At 49.0% G+C, this 22,388-nt stretch overlaps 10 protein-coding genes across 10 annotated transcripts; 4 read left to right on the top strand and 6 right to left on the bottom strand.

Moving 5' to 3' along the window:
* Nucleotides 1–676: 676 nt before the first annotated feature.
* On the top strand, nucleotides 677–2,753 carry N7517_004955 (flavin-containing monooxygenase; the record flags this gene model as incomplete). The annotated part of the gene is made up of 7 exons (XM_056722685.1): nucleotides 677–962; nucleotides 1,019–1,212; nucleotides 1,265–1,429; nucleotides 1,480–1,645; nucleotides 1,701–1,769; nucleotides 1,825–2,514; nucleotides 2,563–2,753. 7 exons carry the CDS (start codon nucleotides 677–679, stop codon nucleotides 2,751–2,753), a joined length of 1,761 nt encoding a protein of 586 aa, XP_056578935.1.
* A 294-nt stretch (nucleotides 2,754–3,047) lies between these two features.
* N7517_004954 (uncharacterized protein) lies at nucleotides 3,048–5,371 on the top strand (the record flags this gene model as incomplete). The annotated part of the gene is made up of 6 exons (XM_056722684.1): nucleotides 3,048–3,132; nucleotides 3,180–3,234; nucleotides 3,293–3,392; nucleotides 3,456–4,627; nucleotides 4,675–4,934; nucleotides 5,052–5,371. The coding sequence occupies 6 exons, from the start codon at nucleotides 3,048–3,050 to the stop codon at nucleotides 5,369–5,371; spliced, it is 1,992 nt and encodes a 663-aa protein (XP_056578934.1).
* A 1,439-nt stretch (nucleotides 5,372–6,810) lies between these two features.
* Nucleotides 6,811–8,091, top strand: N7517_004953 (NAD(P)/FAD-dependent oxidoreductase; the record flags this gene model as incomplete). The annotated part of the gene is made up of 3 exons (XM_056722683.1): nucleotides 6,811–7,042; nucleotides 7,106–7,900; nucleotides 7,958–8,091. The coding sequence occupies 3 exons, from the start codon at nucleotides 6,811–6,813 to the stop codon at nucleotides 8,089–8,091; spliced, it is 1,161 nt and encodes a 386-aa protein (XP_056578933.1).
* A 753-nt stretch (nucleotides 8,092–8,844) lies between these two features.
* On the bottom strand, nucleotides 8,845–9,750 carry N7517_004952 (SDR family oxidoreductase; the record flags this gene model as incomplete). Its single annotated transcript, XM_056722682.1, has 1 exon — nucleotides 8,845–9,750. One exon carries the CDS (start codon nucleotides 9,748–9,750, stop codon nucleotides 8,845–8,847), a length of 906 nt encoding a protein of 301 aa, XP_056578932.1.
* Nucleotides 9,751–10,048: 298 nt separating this feature from the next.
* Nucleotides 10,049–11,791, bottom strand: N7517_004951 (putative extracellular exo-polygalacturonase; the record flags this gene model as incomplete). The annotated part of the gene is made up of 8 exons (XM_056722681.1): nucleotides 10,049–10,090; nucleotides 10,160–10,234; nucleotides 10,284–10,385; nucleotides 10,487–10,675; nucleotides 10,728–10,888; nucleotides 10,942–11,000; nucleotides 11,058–11,424; nucleotides 11,482–11,791. 8 exons carry the CDS (start codon nucleotides 11,789–11,791, stop codon nucleotides 10,049–10,051), a joined length of 1,305 nt encoding a protein of 434 aa, XP_056578931.1.
* A 947-nt stretch (nucleotides 11,792–12,738) lies between these two features.
* Nucleotides 12,739–14,308, bottom strand: N7517_004950 (ankyrin repeat domain-containing protein; the record flags this gene model as incomplete). The annotated part of the gene is made up of 2 exons (XM_056722680.1): nucleotides 12,739–12,758; nucleotides 12,823–14,308. 2 exons carry the CDS (start codon nucleotides 14,306–14,308, stop codon nucleotides 12,739–12,741), a joined length of 1,506 nt encoding a protein of 501 aa, XP_056578930.1.
* Nucleotides 14,309–15,109: 801 nt separating this feature from the next.
* On the bottom strand, nucleotides 15,110–15,935 carry N7517_004949 (mitochondrial pyruvate carrier family protein; the record flags this gene model as incomplete). Its single annotated transcript, XM_056722679.1, has 4 exons — nucleotides 15,110–15,305; nucleotides 15,364–15,500; nucleotides 15,656–15,671; nucleotides 15,745–15,935. The coding sequence occupies 4 exons, from the start codon at nucleotides 15,933–15,935 to the stop codon at nucleotides 15,110–15,112; spliced, it is 540 nt and encodes a 179-aa protein (XP_056578929.1).
* Nucleotides 15,936–16,344: 409 nt separating this feature from the next.
* N7517_004948 (L51/S25/CI-B8 domain-containing protein) lies at nucleotides 16,345–16,892 on the top strand (the record flags this gene model as incomplete). Its single annotated transcript, XM_056722678.1, has 4 exons — nucleotides 16,345–16,482; nucleotides 16,551–16,657; nucleotides 16,740–16,772; nucleotides 16,834–16,892. The coding sequence occupies exons 1-4, from the start codon at nucleotides 16,397–16,399 to the stop codon at nucleotides 16,890–16,892; spliced, it is 285 nt and encodes a 94-aa protein (XP_056578928.1). The 5' UTR covers nucleotides 16,345–16,396.
* A 156-nt stretch (nucleotides 16,893–17,048) lies between these two features.
* N7517_004947 (DODA-type extradiol aromatic ring-opening family dioxygenase) lies at nucleotides 17,049–18,325 on the bottom strand (the record flags this gene model as incomplete). Its single annotated transcript, XM_056722677.1, has 4 exons — nucleotides 17,049–17,506; nucleotides 17,561–17,721; nucleotides 17,782–17,954; nucleotides 18,011–18,325. 4 exons carry the CDS (start codon nucleotides 18,323–18,325, stop codon nucleotides 17,049–17,051), a joined length of 1,107 nt encoding a protein of 368 aa, XP_056578927.1.
* A 654-nt stretch (nucleotides 18,326–18,979) lies between these two features.
* N7517_004946 (uncharacterized protein) lies at nucleotides 18,980–21,807 on the bottom strand (the record flags this gene model as incomplete). The annotated part of the gene is made up of 3 exons (XM_056722676.1): nucleotides 18,980–19,107; nucleotides 19,174–21,399; nucleotides 21,450–21,807. The coding sequence occupies 3 exons, from the start codon at nucleotides 21,805–21,807 to the stop codon at nucleotides 18,980–18,982; spliced, it is 2,712 nt and encodes a 903-aa protein (XP_056578926.1).
* Nucleotides 21,808–22,388: the final 581 nt, after the last annotated feature.

The following is a 22,388-nucleotide window of genomic DNA, read 5'->3' as shown; positions in this document are numbered from 1 at the left end:
TTATGTGGAAGTCGAGGGGGTTGGACAAACTTCTTTTCATATTGAATGCTTTAGCTTTAAAAATGAGCCTTTTTCAGTGCGTACTGCGTTGACTACTTATGAGCGCGTATTTCTGTAAAACCAAAATGTTTTGGTAACTGATCTAGAGACACCATTTCCTTAATTCGATCTTGGCAATCGAATTGGTCTCGGTTAAAATACAATCCACTGATCTAGTGCCATCACTCCGCACTAACGCTTGGATCCTTCCGTTCACATGAAAAACCCACGAGTCTTGTATGTTTTAGTCCAATCTTAGGCCATCTGGAACAGCGTTCTGGCACTGGACCGGGGAGGCCCCGGTATAGGGGGATTTCCGGTCACATCTGAACTATATCCGGGGTTGGATCAGATGACGAGCTTTAGCCCTATTGGCTCGGCTCATAATCTCACAGACTATAGCCGATACCTGTGGGGCACCTATTGGACTTGACGCTATATGCCGTTAGTGTAGGGGATGAAGCAGTTCGAGCCAAGTTTCCCCTCAGACGATGTCGCAAGTTTTAAGACCCCCCATTTCCCCGTCGCGGACCCCTAGAATACGGAAAAACGGCAGATCATTCGCCTTCACCAATTGAGTCTTTTGTGTTCACTGATTTGCCTTCTCCGTTAATACATTAATCCTCTGCATGTCGCGATGAGGCACTTTTCTGGGATCTTCAATATCGGCTCCAAACCGGCTGCCCCAAAACCTAATGAACTGCATCAACCCACTAGCATAATTAACCAATGCGCTGTGGAGGATCGGTCTGTTGATGAAACCCGCCGGCTGAGAGTTGTCATCATTGGTGCCGGTATTTCGGGGATTCTCGCATGTATTCGGTTCAGGCAGCGAATCCCCAATCTTGATATATGCGTATATGAAAAGAATGCAGATATTGGAGGGACCTGGTTTGAAAATCGGTACCCAGGATGCGCTTGTGGTATGTCAATTTAGTTTCCCCAAGATTCGCCATCTAACCAGACTTGTGTTTGGTAGATATTCCAGCTCATACCTACCAAGCCACGTTCGAGCCTAACAAGGAGTGGTCGACGTTCTATGCCAAGGCTCCAGAAATTCACCAGTATTGGAAGCATGTTGCCGAGAAGTACGGATGTATGGAATACATCAAATTGAGGCAGCAGATATCCGAAGCTGTCTGGGATGAGGAGGAATCGAAGTGGAATCTGCAGGTATGTCACTTGTCCAACCGGATCAGTTCAGGAATTGACCTTATCTATTTAGATTCAAGACTTGGAAACCTCGTCCATTTATAAAGATCGATGCGATGTCGTATTTCAGGCGACGGGAGCATTGAATAACTGGAAATGGCCGAATATCCCTGGTCTTCAGGAATTCAAGGGCAAGTTGATGCACAGTGCTTCGTGGGACGAGAGTTATGATTACAAAGTTGGTGAATTTTGTCATATAATGCTGCAAATAGACTAACCCAATCGCAGGGGAACCGTGTTGCAGTCGTCGGTAATGGGTCAAGTGGGATCCAGATTGTTCCCGCATTGCTACCTGATGTGCCACACATCGACCATTATATGCGCAGTCGGACCTGGATTTCCCCGTCGTTTGGACGAGAACAAATTGACAAACGTGGGAAGGGACTGGACAATTGTAGGTGAACAAGACTCGGCCGTGTTTGTTCTCCCTTTTGACACTTGGCAAATAGTTACCTTTACGACCGAAGACATCGAAAGCTTCAAGAAAGATCACCAGATATATCAGAATTTTCGCAAAGGTATGTCCGAAAATATATGGCCTTCATACCATATATCAGCTAACAGTGAAAATAGACGTCGAGCTGGAGCTTCAGTCTATCCATGGTGCCACCCTTACTGGACATCCAATGCAGCTCGGAGGACAGGAGCTATTCGCAGAGAACATGAAGCGGCGTTTGGCAAATAAGCCTGAACTGATTGATGAATTACTTCCTTCATTTCCGCCCGCGTGTCGTCGACTCACTCCAGGTCCCGGGTATCTAGAGGCGTTGACAGATGACAAGGTAGACCTTATCACGTCGGACATTATCAAGGTAGACGAAACCGGGATAATCACCGCAGATGGTCAGCACCGCCCTATCGACATGCTTGTATGTGCCACTGGCTTTGACACATCATATACTCCCCGGTTTGTGATCAAAGGCCGAGGTGTCACCCTCTCGGAACGATGGAAAGAAACCCCAGAGACGTATCTCTCGATCGCGACCGATGGGTTCCCGAACTATTTCATTTCCCTCGGACCTAATGCGGGACTAGGCGAGGGAAACCTTCTGGTCCTCATCGAGAGAGCGTTAGATTATGTCACAGAATGTGTGGGTAAAATGCAGCGGGACAATATCCGCGCTATGAGTGTCCATCCGGAGGCAGTCAAGCGTTTCACACAATACTGCAATCAATATTTTGCGGGAACTGTATTCAGCAGTAAATGTCGCAGCTGGTATAAGGGTGGGACTGAGAATGGTCGGGTCACCGCTCTCTGGCCAGGTATGTGTTGTCTCAAATTCTCACTGCACTGGTATTGACCACTGCTAGGTTCTTCCCTGCACTCCATGAAGGCGTTGGCAAATCCCCGATGGGAGGACTTTGAGTACTGGTATGTGAATAATAATGCTTCTGGTTGGATTGGGGATGGTTGGACAGAGAATGAGAAGCAGAACAAGATCAATGTGAATTACTTGGACGATAACGAGGTCGATTTTCCTCCAATCCACGCCGCTGGATAAGCTCGCGATAGCTACATACATACTGTGTAGCATGGACAATGGGAATTCATATATTGATAGCTTAGAATAAAAACGTTTAACAGACTAGACATAACCAGCCTTTAAAGAGTATACTGTTCTTACCTGACCATACTTATCCCAGTAATATTGGCAAGTATCTATTGGCGTTATCAAAGGGCCAAGAGGTACTTCTTCCCCGCGGACTCCACTGCAATACCGATACCCTCACCCTTTCCCCCCCACAGACGCATTCTCTCTCTTTTTTTACCCCGGATATTCCCCTCCTCCCCGGCCATGAAGACCGACAAGCACTTTCACTGTAACATCTGTCAGCGTGGGTTCACGCGTACTGATCACCTCAAACGCCACCATTTGCGCCGTATGTGCCCCCTGCAGCTACCCATGCGACATACTAAACGTGGACAGATTCTGGCCAGAAACCCTATTCCTGCATATTCTGCAATGACTCGTTCGCGCGATGGTTAGTAATGGCGGGGAAATTTTTATACTAACTCTGGAATCTGATACTTGAACTTTAGTGATAACCTGCGCGACCATTATACCGATTGCGCTAGGCGCGGAGATCGCGAAATTCCTGAGACCGGTCAGAGGGGTAGGCGACGACATGCCTGTCAAACAGTTAGTCCACGACAAGATTACAAGGAACCTTACTATAGGTACTGACCTTTTTGGGTCGAACAGTGTACCTCGATGAAATTGCGATGCGATGGACGAAGCCCTTGCGGATCGTGCCAGAAGAGGAACTTGATGTGCAACAACGAGCGGACGGCAGGCCCGGCCCACATAGCGATCGAAGAAGGTCCAAGCCTCGAGTCGAACCAGTCGCAATGGAAGTCTCCAACCCATACAGAAATATCGGCGAAACAGGAAATCTCCGAAGAGCCATCATCCGACCGAGGATCGATCAAGTTCCTACTTAATGGTGGCACCGATAGCTTTACAAAAAACTTTCGACTTCCTCCACACAGTGATCGAGGGCTCAGTCTCAATTATCATAATAGAAATGGCCTCGAAGAACTTCAGGGTACAGAGTTTCCATACAACGTCGATGGCGGCTTCATTGATTCTGACTCCGTCCCGCCGCAATTCTTCCAAGATACATTCCTGGACTTTTTACACGGCCCTTTTGGTGATGGACAGAAGCCCACGGAGAATCCATATCATACAGGTGAGCTGGGCTACCAGTTCGTCATCCCTCCGGGACAGCATCCTAGTACATTACCCGGAGATGAAGCTATCTTTGAACCGGAGCGACCATTTGCGATGGCATTAATTCAATCAATATTGGCACAAGCGTGGCAGGTCCCGCTTGATTCTAAAGCGCAGGACGAGGTATCTGCGAATCTAACATTTATGTTGACGACAGCGCGCATACGAAAATACATCACGCTCTATTTCAAATACTGGCAACCTAGCTGTGCAATGCTTGCTATATCATTTGACCCGGAGGTAGTTCCCCTGTCGCTCTTAGCCGCGGTGGTCTTTATGGGCGCCATGTACAGTAGCGACCAGAGGGAAGTATACGCCGCTAGGAGAGTGCTGGATTTTGCAGAGCTATTCGTCTTTGCGAATGACGTGTTTTCGACTGAGAACGAAATCAGCGCCATGTTCTCGGGTGGCCGATGCAATGAGGAAAATAATGATTGGAGTTGGTTCCAGAACTTTCAAGCCGGGCTTATCATCACCATCGTCCAATACTGGGCGGGAAACCGCTTGTCTCGAAATCGCGCGATGGAAAATCGATTCAGCGAGGTTGTGAAGGTTGCTCGACGAATTGAACTTGTGAAAGCCCGTCATCTTCCTGATGACCAGGTCCTTGAGCACTTATGGATCCAAAAGGAGTGCCGGATAAGGTTCGTATATTCCTCCCGTCTTAAATCTGCCTTGCTGATATTAGCAGGACTATCTCTATAATTTCACTGCTCGATTGCGCATTCTTCTTCTATCAAAATTACCCCTGTCGCCTGACACACACTGAAATGGAATGCGATCTGCCCTGCGACGAATCCGTTTTCTTCTCTGAGCACCCGTTCGCCGAGCCAAACTTTTGCTTTTCACGCGGCCTGATGCTTTCGGGGGCTTTTGAAAATCTATTTGACGAAGCACCCGAGTCTAATACGATGAAGCTCACTGCTTTGGACATGTTTATCCTGATTCATAGTATGTCCTTGTGTCAAACGCTTTCTTTTTCTGCTTTGCACCTGCTTACCCCATGTTTAGTTCTGTACTCATTTATTAATACCCATATGACACTTCTCGGCTCTCTTGTACGCACAGGTCATTTCAAAAATCCCAGGAGAAGTGCCGGAATTGGCACAAATGACACCAGCAAGATTCCTGAAGATTCTATCCTCATTTCCATCCGGACTGCTCTATCCCGCTGGCGTGATTACTGGATTGCACTGCGCAATGGAGTCACAAGTGACGAATGGGCATCAATGGGGTTCTATAAGAATGGTTATAACTTTTGGCTTGTATCGCAACTGCTTATCACCAACAAGAATGCTGTTGATGTGGTGATGCAGATGGAAGTCCACTGCGAAGATAAGTTGGAGAAGCTAAAGGTGTTGCTGCTTGACGACCAGGAAGAATTATAATGATCAGAGCTGGAGATATTTGTAAAGCTACTAGACTATGTTAGATGAGGCGCTCGGGACATTTTGTATTGCTGTTAATGATACCCATAGCCATTGTGTTATATCTTGATATCATGAACTCCGGTGGAGCTGGGGGATTTCCGGTCCCGAACTCGAAACCTTTAAATCATTTAGGGTACTTCTATCTCCTCGGTTTCCATCATGCCTTATATTTGAAGGAGCTCGAAGCCGGGTGCTCATCGTCTAGGGGTGTTTGCGACAAATCATGGTAGATGGACAACCCGACACCATGTCCGATATTGACTTCAATTTTTGTGAAATGTCCTACATGCATTCCACAAAATACCCTTACATTCTATTGCTACTTCTGTATTCACGAAAAAATGCAAGGGCCCACCAACAGCCAGCCACAGCAACTGTGCATGTTTGTCCTTGAGGTCTCCACGAAGATGTGGAGCTGAATTAGTAGCTTCGACGCATTACCCCGTAGTTCAGGAACGATCGATTCCTAATATCGCTTCTTTGCGACCAATTTATCTTTTGGGCACTCATTCATCAGAGGGTTTACTTGGTTTTGCGAAAATAAACCATATATTATCTCATTCCACTTGCAGGGGTTGTACATTCGCTATAATCACGTATTAATTGATGGGGCCTGGTGAAGGTTAAGTCAATGTTATTATTATGTCTGTTCCTATTTACTCTTTGTAGTTGTATCGTGGTCATATCTGATTTTGAGGTTACAACACTACATACCTGGTAAGAAGAACCGATTTCCCTCGACATAAATGTTCATTCCAGTCAATGTGATCTAGGACATGCATATTTCCCCCATCCCAAGATCCAATCAAGACTATCTGCAAGGCAGCATCTGCATGTGATATTGGGCTGACCTGCAGAGTGCAGTGCATAACCATCAGCTCCACAGTTCAATCATGAGATCGCCATGGGGGCCCAAAGACGAAATCCAAGGGGAATACTAAGTGCCCAAGTCCACAGTGAAGGCACTATTCTGCATAAAAACACTAGTGTCCCCGCCAATGATATCTCCGATTGAGACTAGTGCTTTGTTTGACAAACTTATAAGGATTCTTTCTAGGTCAAAGTTCATCACTACAGCTCCCTCACACGAATTGCCCACATCTTCACAAGAAACCCCCCGCTTTCGTATATTGTAGTAATCTGTAGAGTCCAGCTGGAAATGAGCAACTGTGCAAAGAATCCCGATCCCTGACGATCTTGTTGATCCCGACGATCTCTCAGCTCGGGATGCACGAACTCAACTAGCGTCCCCACATGTCTTCTCCTGTTTGAGCTATCGTTATGGCGTTCACCCACTCTGTGCCACGCATGGGTAACATTGCAGAGGCCTATAAAGGTCCTCGTATGGCGCGCGCTGCCATCTTATGCTAGCTGAGCAGTCACGCATATCTTTCACAATGGTCTTTATCAAGGCAACCTTCGCGTCCATTTTTGTCTCCCTCCTGGCATGTGCCACCGCTGTGGAAGTACCTAAGACCGATTACGATGTCATCGTGGTCGGCGGTGGTCCCGCAGGTCTCAGTGCAATCAGTGGTGTCTCCCGTGTCCGCCGAACGGCTCTCTTAATTGATAGCCAAGTATATCGCAATGCTGCGACCCGGGAAATGCACGATGTCATTGGCAATGACGGTGAGATTAGATTCTAACTGTATCCCACAAAGAGTCTTACCTAACTTCCTTCATCCCTATCAGGTACCCCACCCGCTGCTTTCAGAACACTGGCTCGCGAGCAGATCCTGAAGTACCCGACTGCCCACATTACCAACGAGACTGTGGAGTCAATCGTTCCTTTCAAACAGGGTGACTTCTCTGCCTTCACTGTGACCGACAGCCAGGGCAAGAACTACACTGCCCGTAAAATTGTGCTTGGTACAGGTGTCCGTGACGTTCTACCAGCTACTCCTGGCCTTCAGGAAGGATGGGGCAAGGGTATCTTCTGGTGTCCTTGGTGCGATGGCTATGAACACCGGGACCAGCCATTCGGAATGATCGGTGATATCACCGATATGCTGAGTAACGTGTTGGAAACTCACACTCTGTACACCGATATTATTGCATTTGTGAACGGCTCGCAAACCGCAGATGGCGAGGCCCGGGCAACGGCCAAGGTCGCAGACTGGAAGGACCAACTGGCCGCCTGGAACACCACCATCGACAACCGCACAATCACTTCCATCGAGCGCCTTCAGGATGGTGGCAAGGATAGAGACGAAAAGGAACATAAGCAGTTTGATAAGTTCCGCCTTCACTTCACTACTGGCGAGCCTGTCGAGCGCAATGCTCTGATTGTCAACTTCCCAACTGTCCAGACCTCCACACTTCCAGCCAAGATGCACTTGGGCATGGTTGGTGATAAGATCAATGTTACCAGCGGAATGCGTACCAGTGAGTCTGGTGTCTTTGCTGTTGGTGATGCCAACAGTGATGGTAGCACCAATGTACCACATGCGATGTTCAGCGGCAAGAAAGCTGCTGTTTTTGTTCACGGTATGCTCCCTCCTACTTATCGATGCTAGATGGATGACTGACAATATTTGACTACAGTGGAAATGTCTCGTGAGGAGTCGTCATCCAAGATCTCGAAGCGCACTGGTCTCTCTCAACGTGAGCTTGAGAAGGAGGCCACTCGTGCTATTGGCAACAACCTAGATGAACAATGGAAGCAGGCTCAGAAGTGATGCACTCACTTAGTCTAAAGTTCTGATAGTCCAACGTTTACATAGTCAGCCAGCTGTTGGGCTCTTCCAGATGATAATAACTAATGACCCATCTACTGCATAAAACTTCGCTATATTTATTCAAACTCATTACTCCTGATCTAGTGCTATGTGTAAGTTCTTTGGCATTGGACCATGAGGTCTGTGGTTTGGCCCTACAAGTACATTTCTAGGTACGAGTTGGATAGATGATTGATCTGGTATCACTCGTAGTATGGAGTATCAGAAATACTCATGGCTGCACACATCTGTATCTTTCAAATACCATACCGTACCATAATTGGTTAAATGGGTCAGGTCCGTCCCGTGCGGCCCGAGACCCATAGCATTCCAAGGTTGACATTCCGAGCATGGATTAGGTATAGTTTAGTGATTATAACACTTGGAATAAGACTTAAATCGAACTCAAGTCGTGCAATTGTTCTTCATAGATTCTCAAGTTGAGAACCTGGATGCATGATATCTCTTGATCTGAGGGAAGCTCGGCTATTATAAACCCGCATCATAGCCAGCCTCAAGAAGTTGTGACACTTTTGTAGCTACATTGCACACGATCCGAGTGAATTTAAAGCCCGAAAAGTCCCGCGAAGTTCCAATATACCATGTATGTAGTCATGTACATGTATGCAAGTTTCCGTCACTGTCAAACAGTCCTAGTCTGTTATATCTCCTTCTTCCAAAGCGAGGATATCCCCCACGATCACTTGAAACAATCTATAGAGTAATCCGAAACTTGAACAAATCTCCTTCAACAATCTCCTTCTTCTTCGCCTCCAACTCCTCCATATCCCAATTTGCACTAACCATCCGAGCATTCAACCACTCACGTCGTTCCTTCCCAAACCACACAATAGTATCCGCCGGAAGCTCTGGCACATCAACAAAGATATCCGGGAAGATACCCTCTAGTTTATCTGCCATCTCCGTTCTGATGGCCCCGGGATGAAGAGCCAGTGCAATTAAGCCTTCCTTTTTGTGCTCACGGGCAAGGGTTTCTGTAATGCGGCAGATAGCAAACCGCGAGTTCTGATACGCAGACCCTCCACTCGTGAGCAAGTGAGCCCCAATCGATGTTAAGTTGATGATTGTTTTTGTGTCGGATTTCAATATCATCGGGAGTAAATAGCGGCAACATAGGTATGGGCCCTTGATATTGACATCCCATCCTCTCATCCAGTCGTCTGGGTCGGACTCCACGATGCGCACGAGGTCTGGTAAATATCCGGCATTGTTGACAAGAATATCCAATTTCCCTTCGAAGGCGTCGTTTATTGCTTTTGCGGCCCCTTCCACTGACTCCTTCGAAGTGACATCAAGCTCTAATGCGAGAATCTGTGGCTCTGGGAGGTTTGAGTTTGCGGCTTCTGCTTTCAGCTCTTTTGTGACTTCATCAAGCGATGAGCGTGCCCCGATTGCAATCTTCGAGATGCCGGCTTTTACACAGCGGATGGCTGTTGCTCGACCAATTCCTCTTGAAGCGCCCGTGATAAAGATGGATTTGCCTGCAAGCTCAGTCCCTGTTGGTGTGATACACGGGTAGGTGTCATTGCGATTTGAAACGAACAAGGCCCATTCGAACGCATTGGTTGGACCGATCTGATCTAACTCTTCAGGCGTCATATTTGATAGATGGTTGTCTGTAATGGAAGATGCCGAAGGTAAGTTGATGTACAGGGCTTGCTGAGACCTTGGGGCAAGTCGCATTTTAAGTATTGGACGGCAACTTGCGGGGTAAAGTTGGGGCCAACAATTTATGTCAAAAGTACAAATGCGGTTGAGAATGGCCAATTATAGCTGATGCTTGCAGATCGCATTGTGGTGATTATGGTGTTTGTGGGGAAACTATATATATCGGACCATATATATCGAATCTCAAAATTGATGGTTTTATTTGCACTCTAAATATTCTTGGACTGCTCTAGCTAGAAACACACTTCACATCCAGCAAATCTTCATCAACCTACAAGGTACAGAAAACAAGTCAGTAAATTTGTTCACAAGGTTACACCGATCTTCAAGATAAACCCACATTTGTGCAAGTGAACTTATCATCCCCATCGGGGCTGATAACGTCAATGTTACTGGCGTTGATATTCGAGCAGACCTAAGAAAGTCAGATGGTGAGTGATAACTTGTGGCATTCGAGCACTTACATCGGGACTTGAGCAGACAATCATTCCCACAAGAGGGTCACGTTTACCAGAGGTGACACCCTTGATATTCTTGAAGACAACATCTTCGATGACAAGTTTACTCTGTGTGGTGTATTTGTTAGTCTTTGGTAACCAGAAACGAGCGAAAGTGACACTTTTGTGGAATGAAAGCAAAGAGGGACCAAAAAGGAGTGGACACATACCGGGTACTCGTTGCAGAGAGTCAAATTCTTCTGGCCATAGCACTGGGTCACTTCGATGGCGTAGTCGACATTGTCAATGAGCATTCCGTCGTAGGTAATGTTCTTCACTAGGCCGGATCCACCACCTCCCTGGAGATCAGTAGACATCTCAGCCGGAGCCCCAGGCCACACTTTGATACGCGCGCCATCCTTCGTAAGATTGTTAGAAAGGTAATCATTTCACCCGCGGTACTAAACTTACCGATGCGTTGAACATGGAGATATTGTACACGAGCACGTTCTGCACAATATCAACCTCGCCTGGGTATTGGCCCAGAGAGCCAACGGAGATACCGTGGGAGCCGTTACAGTGAAGGTTCTGGACTAGGATGTCGCTAACATTGGGCTTGAACGAGACGCAATCTTTGACATGGTTAGTAACGCAGATCAGGTCAAATTTTGTAAAGGAACTGTACCGTCTCCATTGTTGATCACGGAATTCTGGATGACAACATTCGTAGAACGATAGAGGTCCCTAATGGCGATATAAGTCAATTGAAGCTAGTTGTTCTTTTAATGCAGATGAACGTACCATCCATCAGTGTTCTTCGCCACGTTCTTACTGCTGCTGAACCCACTGATATCAATTCCGTCGAAGAGAATGTTGGACGAGTTTGCCACGAAGTGATACCACTGAGGCGAATAACGAAGGTTGAGAGGTCCAATGGTACCTCCATTGAGCCCAATAATACCCACCAGAATCGGCCGTAGGATGAGGGGATCCTTTGCATATAAGTCGTACCAGACCTGGCCATTACCGTCCAGGGTGCCATCGCCGTAGACATTAACATCCTCACCACCGATCTGGAAGAAGGTTGTGGCATTTTGGTAGACATGGCTGAATGCATTCTTTTGCCAATAATCTGTGTCATCGCTAAATTGGACATGGCCTTGGATTTCTATTATAACTTGCGTAAGCACTCGTCTCATATCGCACCCCAATGCGCATTACGTACCAAGATCCACATGCTTCAAGAAAGTCATGTCAAGTGCCTTTCCAATCGTATATGTCTTGCCGGCATCGAAGACGACCTTTCCTCCATTGTTGCATCTCTTCAATGCCTTCAGAACATTGGCTGAATCATCACGTCCTTTACCATGGTTGGCGACATGACACGTGCGAGTTCTGGCATGAGTAGCCGGAAGGGGCTTGAATGGATGGTGCGGGTGGCACGCATCGCTTCGAGAGTTTTCCTTGGCCTGAACTGCGCCGCTGATTGACAGCCAAATTCCCAAGGCTTGGGTGAAAGTATTTGAGATCTTCATCGTCGGTGTCAAGAGAATCTAGGGGTCTTCCGTTGGATCGGCAATCTTCCAGGCTGAAAAGACTCTTCAGGCACTTCCGGGGCAGCGTATATATAGTCTCAGAATTGACAATATATTTTCTCTGTTACCCCGGTCTATCTTGTCCGGGGTCAACGCTAAACACCGCTCTATGCGGTTAGCGGTGGGGAGACCCCATCTCCTTCAATTTACTCCGGGGAAACAAGCTCGGTTCTCCGCGATGTGGGGAGAAACCGGGGCATCGTCATGGCTTGTATGGTGAGCTTTCGTCTCGTTAGTTAGCAGACCGGAGATGAATTGATTCTGCGTTACGTCAGCGTGGCCTCCAGGCAGGTCTGATAGGAGGAATATTTGAGGTGATTCCCCCGATTGGGAGGAAAATCCCGGATAAATTGTGTAGAGCTAGCACGCCCTAAATCCACTGTATTTCAAACAAATGAAGCTAGATATCCTCAGCACCGTAGTCTTCCGAGCAACTGCCAGACAAAGTGTAGTTAAGCTTACACCGACAACTCCTCAGTAGTTAGATACTTCGGGCGGTTGTCCCATAAAGGAATCGGCTATTTCCCTCCTCTCTTTCCCAGGGCCTCTAAGATTCGTAGTGTCCCAAGAAATGGCAACATTAGCTTGTCTTTCTCCATCTGAAGGTATTCCGAGCATTCCCTATACCATATAAAGTCAAACAGAGGATAGGTATTCCCTCACTGATAAGATACTACCTCAGTTCGCCATAGACTTTTACTATAATGACCTGGCGCATGGCAATGGCACCAGTTGATGTGGCAGATATACGCTCCAACAATTCCATTATATGTCAGAAGTGCTACGATGGCTACGCTTATAAGATATTCTTCCCGCAGGTAATTATGCTCCTACTAGCTGCCCTCTGCCTCTACCTCTGCCTTTTTCAGGGCCTGCTATAGGCCGCTCTATTCCCTGCCACCGACTTCTGGTCTCCTCTAGTAAGTCCCGCGGAGTTTTACCCTCCACGTTTGGTTGGCTCATCAACATACCAGTATCCTCCCCGGCAGCTTCTTTCAGAACACGCATCATCTCATCCTGAAGTCTGATCTTGTTCGCAGTTATCACTTCCTTATCTCTTCCATCACGGCGTACATAATCATTCAGAAATCCCCGCGCTGCCGCATGAAAGGGCGTCTCCCCGAAAGTATTCCGAGCCCGGATATCCGCCCCGTGCTCAATCAAGAACTTTGCCGCCGAGACCTGCCGCAAATTCTGAGCAAAGACGTGCAATGCCGTTTTCCCATTGTTCTCTGCATGATTGATATTGGCACCGTGTGACAGGATTAAATCCAGAAGCATGGTCTTGATGGGGTCACCTTGATGGGAGTGGTACCCTAATAGATGTAGGATGGTACAACCAGAGCAATCGGGGATCCGAGGATCGGCCCTGTATTCGAGTAAAGTGCGGATAGCAAGCTCGGCGTGCTGGCTACAACCGCACATAGAGTGGCTTATGGCAGCATAGTGCAGCGGCGTGGATCCAGTGTTGTCAACAAGGTTGATACCCGTAGAATCATGGTCGAGGAGCAGTCGAAGGGTCTCTGTGATTCTGAGCTGCGTATCCAGGAGTCTACAGTTAAATCTTCCAGGGCCGCTAGCTGCCCAATGCAGTGGTAGCCGCCCATCACTGTCATAGGAGGAGGCCAGCACATGGTTGGTATTGTTCTTGTCATTTTTATGATCCAAGAGCAATTTGACAGCGTCAGGATTGTAGAATAAACTTGCCAGATGGAGCGTCGTGACATTATACGCGTGACCCTTTGTGTTCCTGGACTGAAACGGTACTCTGGCATGATGGAAGTGTTGATGCTTAAGGTATACATCGGCACCGGAATCAATGAGCCGTCGAATCAATGGACCATTAGCTCTTGACACAGCAAGCCCAATGACACTGTGTTGCACCTGACTTCCCCAAGGAGAGAGATCATTTGGCAAAGTGGGAATAACATCTGTGGCTGAACAGCCCTGGTCAAGAAGGAGATTAATCAACTGATGGGCCCGCGCAATCCGATTCCAAATCCACTCATTCCACTGGAGACCCTCATCTTCTACTTCATCTGCGTCTTGGTCAAGATACATCAGCGACCTCGTAGCTGCGAGGATCGGCGTATCTCCGGAGTCATCTCTCTGATGCAAATCCACCGCCCCGAGCGGTAACCGATTCTCTGGATTCTCATGGCTGTCCAAGATGAAGCGTGCCACATCAACATTTCCCGCACCACATGCGTCGAGCAGCAGACGGAGTTTGGGATTGAACTTCTTGACAACTTCCGGGGCCGCAGTGTACACCTCCAAGAGGATGTGAAGAGCCTCGGGGGTGCCGTACGAGGCTGCATTGAACAAGGTGTCCTCCAAGTAGGGTGTCCCAGGGGCAATCACATCCTCGGGAGAGCATGAGGCGATGAATTGACGGAGTTGAGGGAGATCGTTTTGCTTGATAATGTTCACGAGGCGGTTTCTGCGCCTGCCGATCATTTGAGAGGGTGATTCCGGGAGGTCCAAGTGGTCCGAGATAGGAGAATCGCTCTCTGCCATGATAATTTATTGTTCTTCTCTTTCGTGTAGTTTTCCGTCTTATTTCAGTCGTTCATTGGTGGGAAGAGAGAGTGTGAGAAAGGAGATAGACGAAAACAGACGGAAATAAAGCAGACGAAGAGGGGAAAGGAGAGGGCTGAATTAATGTTAACTAACTACTTATGTACTTGCGCGTTTATTACATGACTTCCGATATTATACGGACCGAGGACCCTAGTTTATATCGGACTTCTAGGCTAAATTCCATAGAATACTTAGGATGAAAGTGAAATTATTAATAGCGTACCCATAAACGGACAGCTAGAGCCGAGTACAGAAGGCGACGAAGGTGAAAGAGAATAGTAGGCAATAAGGGGGAAATCAGGTCTTTTATGTCGGAGCAACAGAGGACGTGACAGAACGCCATATAGGCCAGACTAAAAACAGCAAAACTAACCCGATATAGTAATTCACAGGTCCGCCGTTCACAAAACATATAATACTGGAACTCTTCGGAATGCTGGACGTCTCGCAGAAGAAACGGTAACCAATCACTTTGAAACATGCTTTATATGTACAACGGCTGTCCAACAAAAGGACCAGATTGCCAGCCCAGAGATGAAACGATCATCTCAAGCGAGCTGGCTATTCAACCCCGAGTTTCTTCTAGCGCAGGTAAGAGGTCCCTATAGATACGGATCTAAATGTATCAGGAACAATTTTTCAAGTTCCCCTGCCATCAACACAGAATCCATTTTATATCTAGGTCGACTTCTCAATAGCCTTCTTCACGGTACCCTCAGCTGCATGGGCGGTGGCCTTGATGGAGTCAACGGCTTCGTGCTCAATCTCCTTGGCGGCTTCGACGGTTGAGTTGGACTGGCTGCGCTGCCACATGAAGATACGAGTCACCTGGACGGCACCCACACATCCGAGGAAGAAGTTCACAGTGGCGAGCCTATAGAGTTATATCGTGTTAGCATTGGCGCGCAGGTCTGCTATCGGGTTCCACATACAGAACATTACGGGGCTTGATGATCATGCACCAGCGGGTCCAGATGGCACCAGTGCCCATGAGGGCTGCGTTCTGGGTGAGAGAGAGCTTCTCGGCGGGACGCGCGAAGTCGGAGATACCGGCGATGACCAGGCACCACTGTTGTAGGTAGATATGTTAGCCATAGTGTTCAGCAGGTTCGCGGAGCAGCCTCCCATGATACGGCGTTGTCCGATGGAGGTATTTGATCCGGAAAGGTGGCTTGAGGTGTAGGTGTAGATGGCATATCAAAGGAGGAAATCGAGTCATCGTACCTTCATAACGGGGGCCCTGCAAAACAGAAGTTAGCTTCAATTCGCAGTAGCGATTGAGACAAAGGATGCAGCATGATCGCAATTCTTACCAGAAGTGGACGGTCTTCACGCCGACAGGGCTGTTCCATAGACGCTGGAAGACGGTCTGCTTCTCCGCAGCACCGGCTTCGGAGCTCTGCCAGCGGAAGCCCTGGGCACCCGGCCGGCGGAATGGCGCAGAGGCATTGCGGAATGCAAAACGAGTGTTGTTCACGAAGCGGAAACCCACGCGAGACGACATGGTGATAGCTGGGATGGTGGTTCTGGTAAGAGGGAAGGAAGATGGACGCCGGTAATCGGTGAAGGGGGAGTTTTCCGTTGGGGAGGGTAGATAGGGCAATTAACCACCACAACCACAGGTCGATAAAAATATAATTTATATAAGGTGAAAGGATTACTCTCAAGTAATTGGTATAATCTACTCGAATTAATTATCTCTCACTTATACTCTGTCTCTTGCGCTGTCGCTACCTACCTATGACGCTTCCCAGAGGTCGAAGCTGATGTAAGCATCTGGCACTAGTTTATATTGGGACTAGCGGGATTATGGCTCTGCGCAGCGAATCAACGCCGTCGTGAATAATGCACTGCATCGCAGACTGTCCAGCAAGTCAATCCCACTGCTTCCACATTCATCCTCCCGTGGCTCGTCCGAGACCTCTATTTCCCTAATCCTTACATCTGCTTGACCATCCTGCCACAATGTCTGGCAAGTACGTTTTCACTCAGGGCCTGAAGGAGCTCCGCTTCCTCTTCTGCCAGACCTCCGAAGCGAGCGCGGCCACAAGGTGCGTACACCCCGACCCAAGGCGAATTGGCTTTCAGCCCATTAATTGATCGTCTTCTGTGTCTATAGATCTTTCCTGAACCGCGCCTACCCGACTATGAAGAAGCACAACCCCCAGACTCCCATCATGATGCGCGAGGCCGCAGGTACCCAGCCCCGGGTCTATGCCCGATATGGTATGACAGAACATCTATAAGCCCATTGTGTGGGCTCTGTGTATAAGCGAATCAAGCTAATGCGAAGGTTTTCTCTCAATAGCTTTTGGCCAGGAGAAGCAAGAAGCGCTGTCCGGTGATTATCCCCCGCCAAACTTAATTTTGCATCAAGGCGCAATACTAATTAATGTTTCTAGGCCTGTCGGACACCCAGATCGAAGAGCGCATTACACAGTTGGTGAAGCAGCAGCTATAACTTCATTTTGTTTCTGCAGATCCATTTTATGCCCCCGCGTTCCCACCGTTTTACACCCATCTTCTGTACCTATAGATGAAATCGAAGCTCATATCCAAAACAATTCCAATTCCAACTCAGTTACTTACAATGATGAATGAACGCTATGTCTCATAACTAGCTACTAGCATTACCAACCTCGCCAAATCGATACTGCGCCCAGCTCATACTTCCCTCGGGTAGGGTCCAAGTCCTCTTCCCCAGGTCTTCACCCGCAGCACCAGCCCCAATATGAATAGGGAGCAAATGCTCAAAGGAAGGGTGAGCTTGGCGTGCATCCGGTCTCTTCATCAGCGCAGCCATAGCCTTCTGTCGTTCTGCAGGCGCAGTCGTCACAGCCTCATTGAGCGCGTTGTCGAAGCTAACCGCATACGGCATCGGGGTCGGACTACCATACGCAAACCGCAGATCGCGCAGATTATGCACAGCCATTCCAGACACGATGATCAAAATATTCTGCTCGCGAAGACTCGCGACTGCCTGTCCGAGCCGGTAGTGCTGGTCTGGGTCTTCGCTACCAAAAAGCGAGACTTGCACGATGGGAACGTTCAGCGGGTTTGATTCTGGCTCGAAGGCTGCGTTATCCTCGTCAGCGTTGAATTATCGTTTTGATGCAAACTGTCACATACCGCACTTGAAGCTAACCCAAACGCCGTGGTCGAGTCCGCGCTTGACGCCCTCGGCCGGGATCTTGGCTTCCTCCAACAACCTCAGCACTTCATTCGCTACCTCCTTGCTACCCACATTCGGGTACTTCTCCTTATAGTAATGGCTTGGGAAGCCACCGAAGCTAAATCCAATTAGTTCCAAGTTTGCAGGATAAAGGCTGGGATTTCGATATCAAACATACTCATAGATCAGATCAGTCTTCTCGGCGGTATTCACCTGGATCGTATTGCGACCAGCCTGCCAATGCGCCGAGAATACCACGACAGCCTTCGGCTTGACCTTGGTCGTGATCTCGCGCCCGGCCTGGCCGAGCTTGAGGTATGCCGGGTGATCGACCTCGTACATGATGTTTGGCTGGGCATCGAATCAGCATTTAGGTCATAGTAAGAACCAGGATATAGATAACTCACGCCGCCATGGCCGAAGAAGTAAACGGGTGTCTTCATGCTGGAGTTTACGTGACCACTAGTGACTGCGTCTGGTTCTCCCTTCACTGTCGCTGCTGCTGCAACAGATGCTGAAGCTGATAGAGGTACTGCCGCTGAACGCGCGGAAGATCCAAAGAACCGTCGGATGCCGAACAGATTGGCGGTATCTCCCCAAAATAGAGTAATAAGTACAGCTGCGAGGACAGTCAAAAGGGAAACAAGAGCGAGTTTGGGTCCGCTGAATGAATTTGGTGTTCGTGTTTCCGAGTTGCTGTGTTGGCTTGATGCGGAAGACATATATGGCTTGTTGTTTTGTATAGGGCCGGCAATATACTTAGAACTCAATGAATAGAGGTTGTATTTTATATTTAAATGTCCCGGCAAAAAAAGATGATATTATTACCGTAGAACTAGAGCTTATTAATTCGATAATTTCGGAAGCGCATAGAGCCGATCATAAAGGCGAGAGTGTTGGAAATTAAATCCACATCTGTGTGTCAGCGCGGAATCCGCCCGCTGACAATCTATACGCCCTTCGGCATTGGTTCGGATTTACAGATATCTAGGGTTTATGAGGTCTAGGTACACATTGTACAAGTTTCATAAAGTTGTTTAACAATCTATTATTGTATACAAAAGCTACAACCATTCTGGGATATTGGCTCCATCGTGTCCGTTCCAGTCATGCACATCCCATTCGTAAAATAAAAAAAGGAATAAAAAAAGGGGGATATGAGAAAAAATAAAAAAGGGCACTTCAAAAGAGGGAAGGTTGAAAAAAAGGGTAGGAGAAGGGAGGGGAAAAAAATATAGCCATGCAGTCCAAGAGCTAAAAGAAAAGCGTTCTTGACCAGGAGAGAATAGATCAAGCGCCGGTGATCATAAGGGGAAAGGCATACAAGCAAGCCATATTTAAAGTGTAACAAATCACGAAAGGACAAAAAGATCCAATTACATGAGAACGCAATCCCCATCACTCTGCTTGTTAACGGCCGAGCGTGAGAGGCGAGTCTTTTGCATTCGGCTTCCGCCCTTCTTGAGGTCTTCAAGACGCTCACGAGCCTTGGGGAATCCTTGTGCTGGAAAAGAGGAAAAAAATGTCAGTTAAGCTCAGATGAAAAGCAGTCAATGGGAAGTTAACTCACCAGCTGCGCGCCAGTACCATCGCTTTGCGTCATCCAAGTTAGCAGCAGCACCGATTCCGACCTCGGTGAAATATCCCATGGCATATTCAGCCTTGGCAAGGCCTGCGGTGGCCGCCTTACGAGCCCATAGATAGGCCTCGGTGTCATTCTGCAATAGAATGCCCTCTGATCCAGTGAGATACCAGCCACTAAGGGCGAGTTCACTCTGGTGTTCACCCTGGGCCGCGGCACGAGTGTACCAGATGATACTCGTGCGGTTATCAATGGGACATCCCATCAGGCCGTACTCATAGGCAGTACCAAGTCTGAATTGAGAGAACTTGTAGCCCAGCTCGGCAGCTTGATGGAATAACTGGGAGGCATACTTCTCGTCGCGGATGATGATGTCATTGCCGCCAGCGTTCTGATACATGAGGGCAAGCTCGTGGAGGGCGTGCGGGTTTTCCTCGTCCGCACGGTCAGCCGCCCGCTTAAGCCACGACACACCCTCCCGAGGGTTCCGAGCTTGACCCAGCAGTCCCTTTAGATTAATCATTCCCATTTTGTACATGGCGGGTGTATCACCAAGCGCAGCGGCACGCTTGTACCATTGAACGGCCTTGAATGGATCACGTTTGGTACCACCTCCTTCTTCCTGGCCAATCTCGCAGCATACGGCCACGCGGTATGCCGACTGCGCGTGTCCTTGCTTCGCAGCAGAGTGGTATAGTGAGAAAGCTTCTTTGGGGTCGACTTCGAGTCCCAGTAGACCCTCACCGTGGCAGTCGGCTAGGAAAAACTGGGCTTCAGAGTACCCAGCTGTCACGAGCTTTTTGATAATCTTATGCGCATCCATCACGTACTTCTCCTTGGCCTTGGCTTTGGTTTTCGGATCGAGTCTGCTGTCATCCCCTACCAGAACCGTGGATGCCTCTACCAGCTTTTTGGCGAGGAGAAGTTGAGTGTGCTGGTCGGCGGGATTGCCTCGCGCCTTCTGTTGCAGTTGCTGTATCTCTTGAATCGTGACAGGCGTCTGAGCCGTTGGACCGGGGACCCTCATTGGCTGTGGAGCAACGGGGGCTGGGATGGGTTCAGGAGCGCTGTACTGCCGAACCGGTGCAGGCTTTGGCGCCTGATCGTGTCCAGGGCGGAACGGGGCTGGGTGGTGAGGAAGAGCATCGGGATTCTGCTGAGGTTCTGATACCTCGGCCTGGTCGTGGGAATAGCCTGGCTGGTTGGTTCGGGCCGGGGCAGGACCATGAGAGTAACCGGCATAATCCTCATAACCATTCGGCGCATACCCAGCAGCGCCTGGGTGATCGAAACCGGGAGCTTCTCCGGGAATGTCAAACTGGAATCCCGCATTTTGAAACTGATTGGCATTCGGTCCTTGTTGGAGATTTGGTTGGGATTGGGAGCGCATAGGATCCACCCCGTTGGGGGAATAGTAGTCTCCAGGCGAAGAAGTCGGAGCAGGGCCTGGTCTCTTGACTGGTGTTATTTCCAGGCCCATCTCATCAATTGGGCCGCGCTGATGTGCGTCTATGGCATCGAAGTTAGGCATCTCGGGTTCATCAGCACCACCACCAGACTCATAATAGCTGTCCAAAAAGTCTTTGGGCGCATACGAAACACGATTGGCGGGCTCAGGGGGGATCATCAATCCAGTGGGGGGGATCATTAGGCCTGGGTCTATGTCGTTGGGAGCCCGAGATCGTGGGGTTCGCATGCTTCCAGCAGTATCAGGACGCATAGGAGGTTCTGGGTAATCTGTTTCTTGGTAGGTCGATTGGCCTGGGTAGAGTGGTGCGCTTGGAGCGCCTGGAGCGAGCGGCATCGTTGCGCTTCTTGGTGGCGGAGGCATAGACGGCCCCATGAAGTCTGGATAGTCTCTATCACGTCGATCTGGTCTGCCTGAGCTAGCAGCTCGCACTGGGCCCATTGGGTAGCCACCTCGGCCCTGCCCGGGTGGAGGTCCGCGTGGAGGTGGCTGTCGCATATCCGGGCGTCTTCCATTGGAATTTGAAGTATGCGGTCTAGGCGGGCCCCTGCCATTGATGTCCATTGCAGCCATGTCGTTCTCTAGGCCTCGCGGTGGCGGACCGCGCCGATCTCTTGGGTCTCTTTGGGCTCTAGGGTCGCGCGGGTCGCGCGGGTCTCTGGGTGCCCTCGGATCTCTTGGGTCTCGATTAGGAAAGGAGGGAAAGGGATTGTCGAAGGAACCGCCTGGGGGTGGGCGTGCGCCAGCTTGAAATCGGTTAGTAGGCGCTTTGTAGTCTCTGTCTGAATTCACATACGTGTTCTTGACCGCGATTGCGGCGGTGGTCTTCCGCCGGGAGGATAGCCACGTCGATCATCATAGCCAGGGCCTGGAGGTCGTCCATTTCCCGGGCCTGGTGGACCCGGTGGACGCATGGAGCGCGGCTGGGATTGTGTGGCAGCATATGGTTGCGAACCGGAGGAGCTGGACTGGTAACTATATGCCGCATCGTCGTAGCCTGGGTCGGTCTGCTGGTAGTGGCCACCCATGTCGTCGCTGTATCCGCCTTGGGAACCATCTTGCGAATAACCTCCTGGCGATGCCATGGAAGGCGGAGGGGCATTGTATTGTCGCAAAGGCGGCGGCCTCTGCGCGGGATGTTGGGGGTATGACATGGCGCAAGCCGACAAGCGTACTATACAATGGTGATTCGAGTAGTCGAGGGTTCGCGGTGAAAATCTTGTGGGTAGTCGCATGCAAGGAGAGGACAGTTCGGTAAAAGGGCTTCAGGGCTGTTTGGTGTTAGCTCATCTATTTCACGATCCATGGGTCTGAGGCAACCGGGAGTCCACACTGAATCCTTACCGCAATAGCACTCAAATGACGCGCTTATGGCAAGCTGATCAAGCAGCTGTCAGGAGCCACACTCCAAGATGAGGAAGTTCAAAGTAAATCAAGCGGGCAGAATGATTTAGGGGCGGTCGAAGCAGGTGACCTTTAAATTAAACAGACTGACCCCACTGAGAAGACCACGGATACATCAATGTACTTTTCATGTATCTAATTTCCTTTTATGGCTCTTAGACTAATTTTATTGGTTGCGTCTATAGATCCATTTTCCTATTATACCCCTTTCGCTCTAATCGAATTTCCGCTTAAAACTTCCATCCATGAATCTCTCCTTAATGCTTTGATATGTAAAGTTGTTATACAATGTATTAATACGGTAAAGCTCGAAATTAATCTATCTCGGTTC

This window comes from Penicillium concentricum, assembly GCF_028827145.1.
Source record: "Penicillium concentricum strain IBT 3081 chromosome Unknown utg000002l_segment0_segment0, whole genome shotgun sequence".
Lineage (NCBI taxonomy): Eukaryota > Fungi > Ascomycota > Eurotiomycetes > Eurotiales > Aspergillaceae > Penicillium > Penicillium concentricum.
Note: the sequence above shows the minus strand (reverse complement) of the source record. Positions and strands in the feature narration are given on the sequence as shown.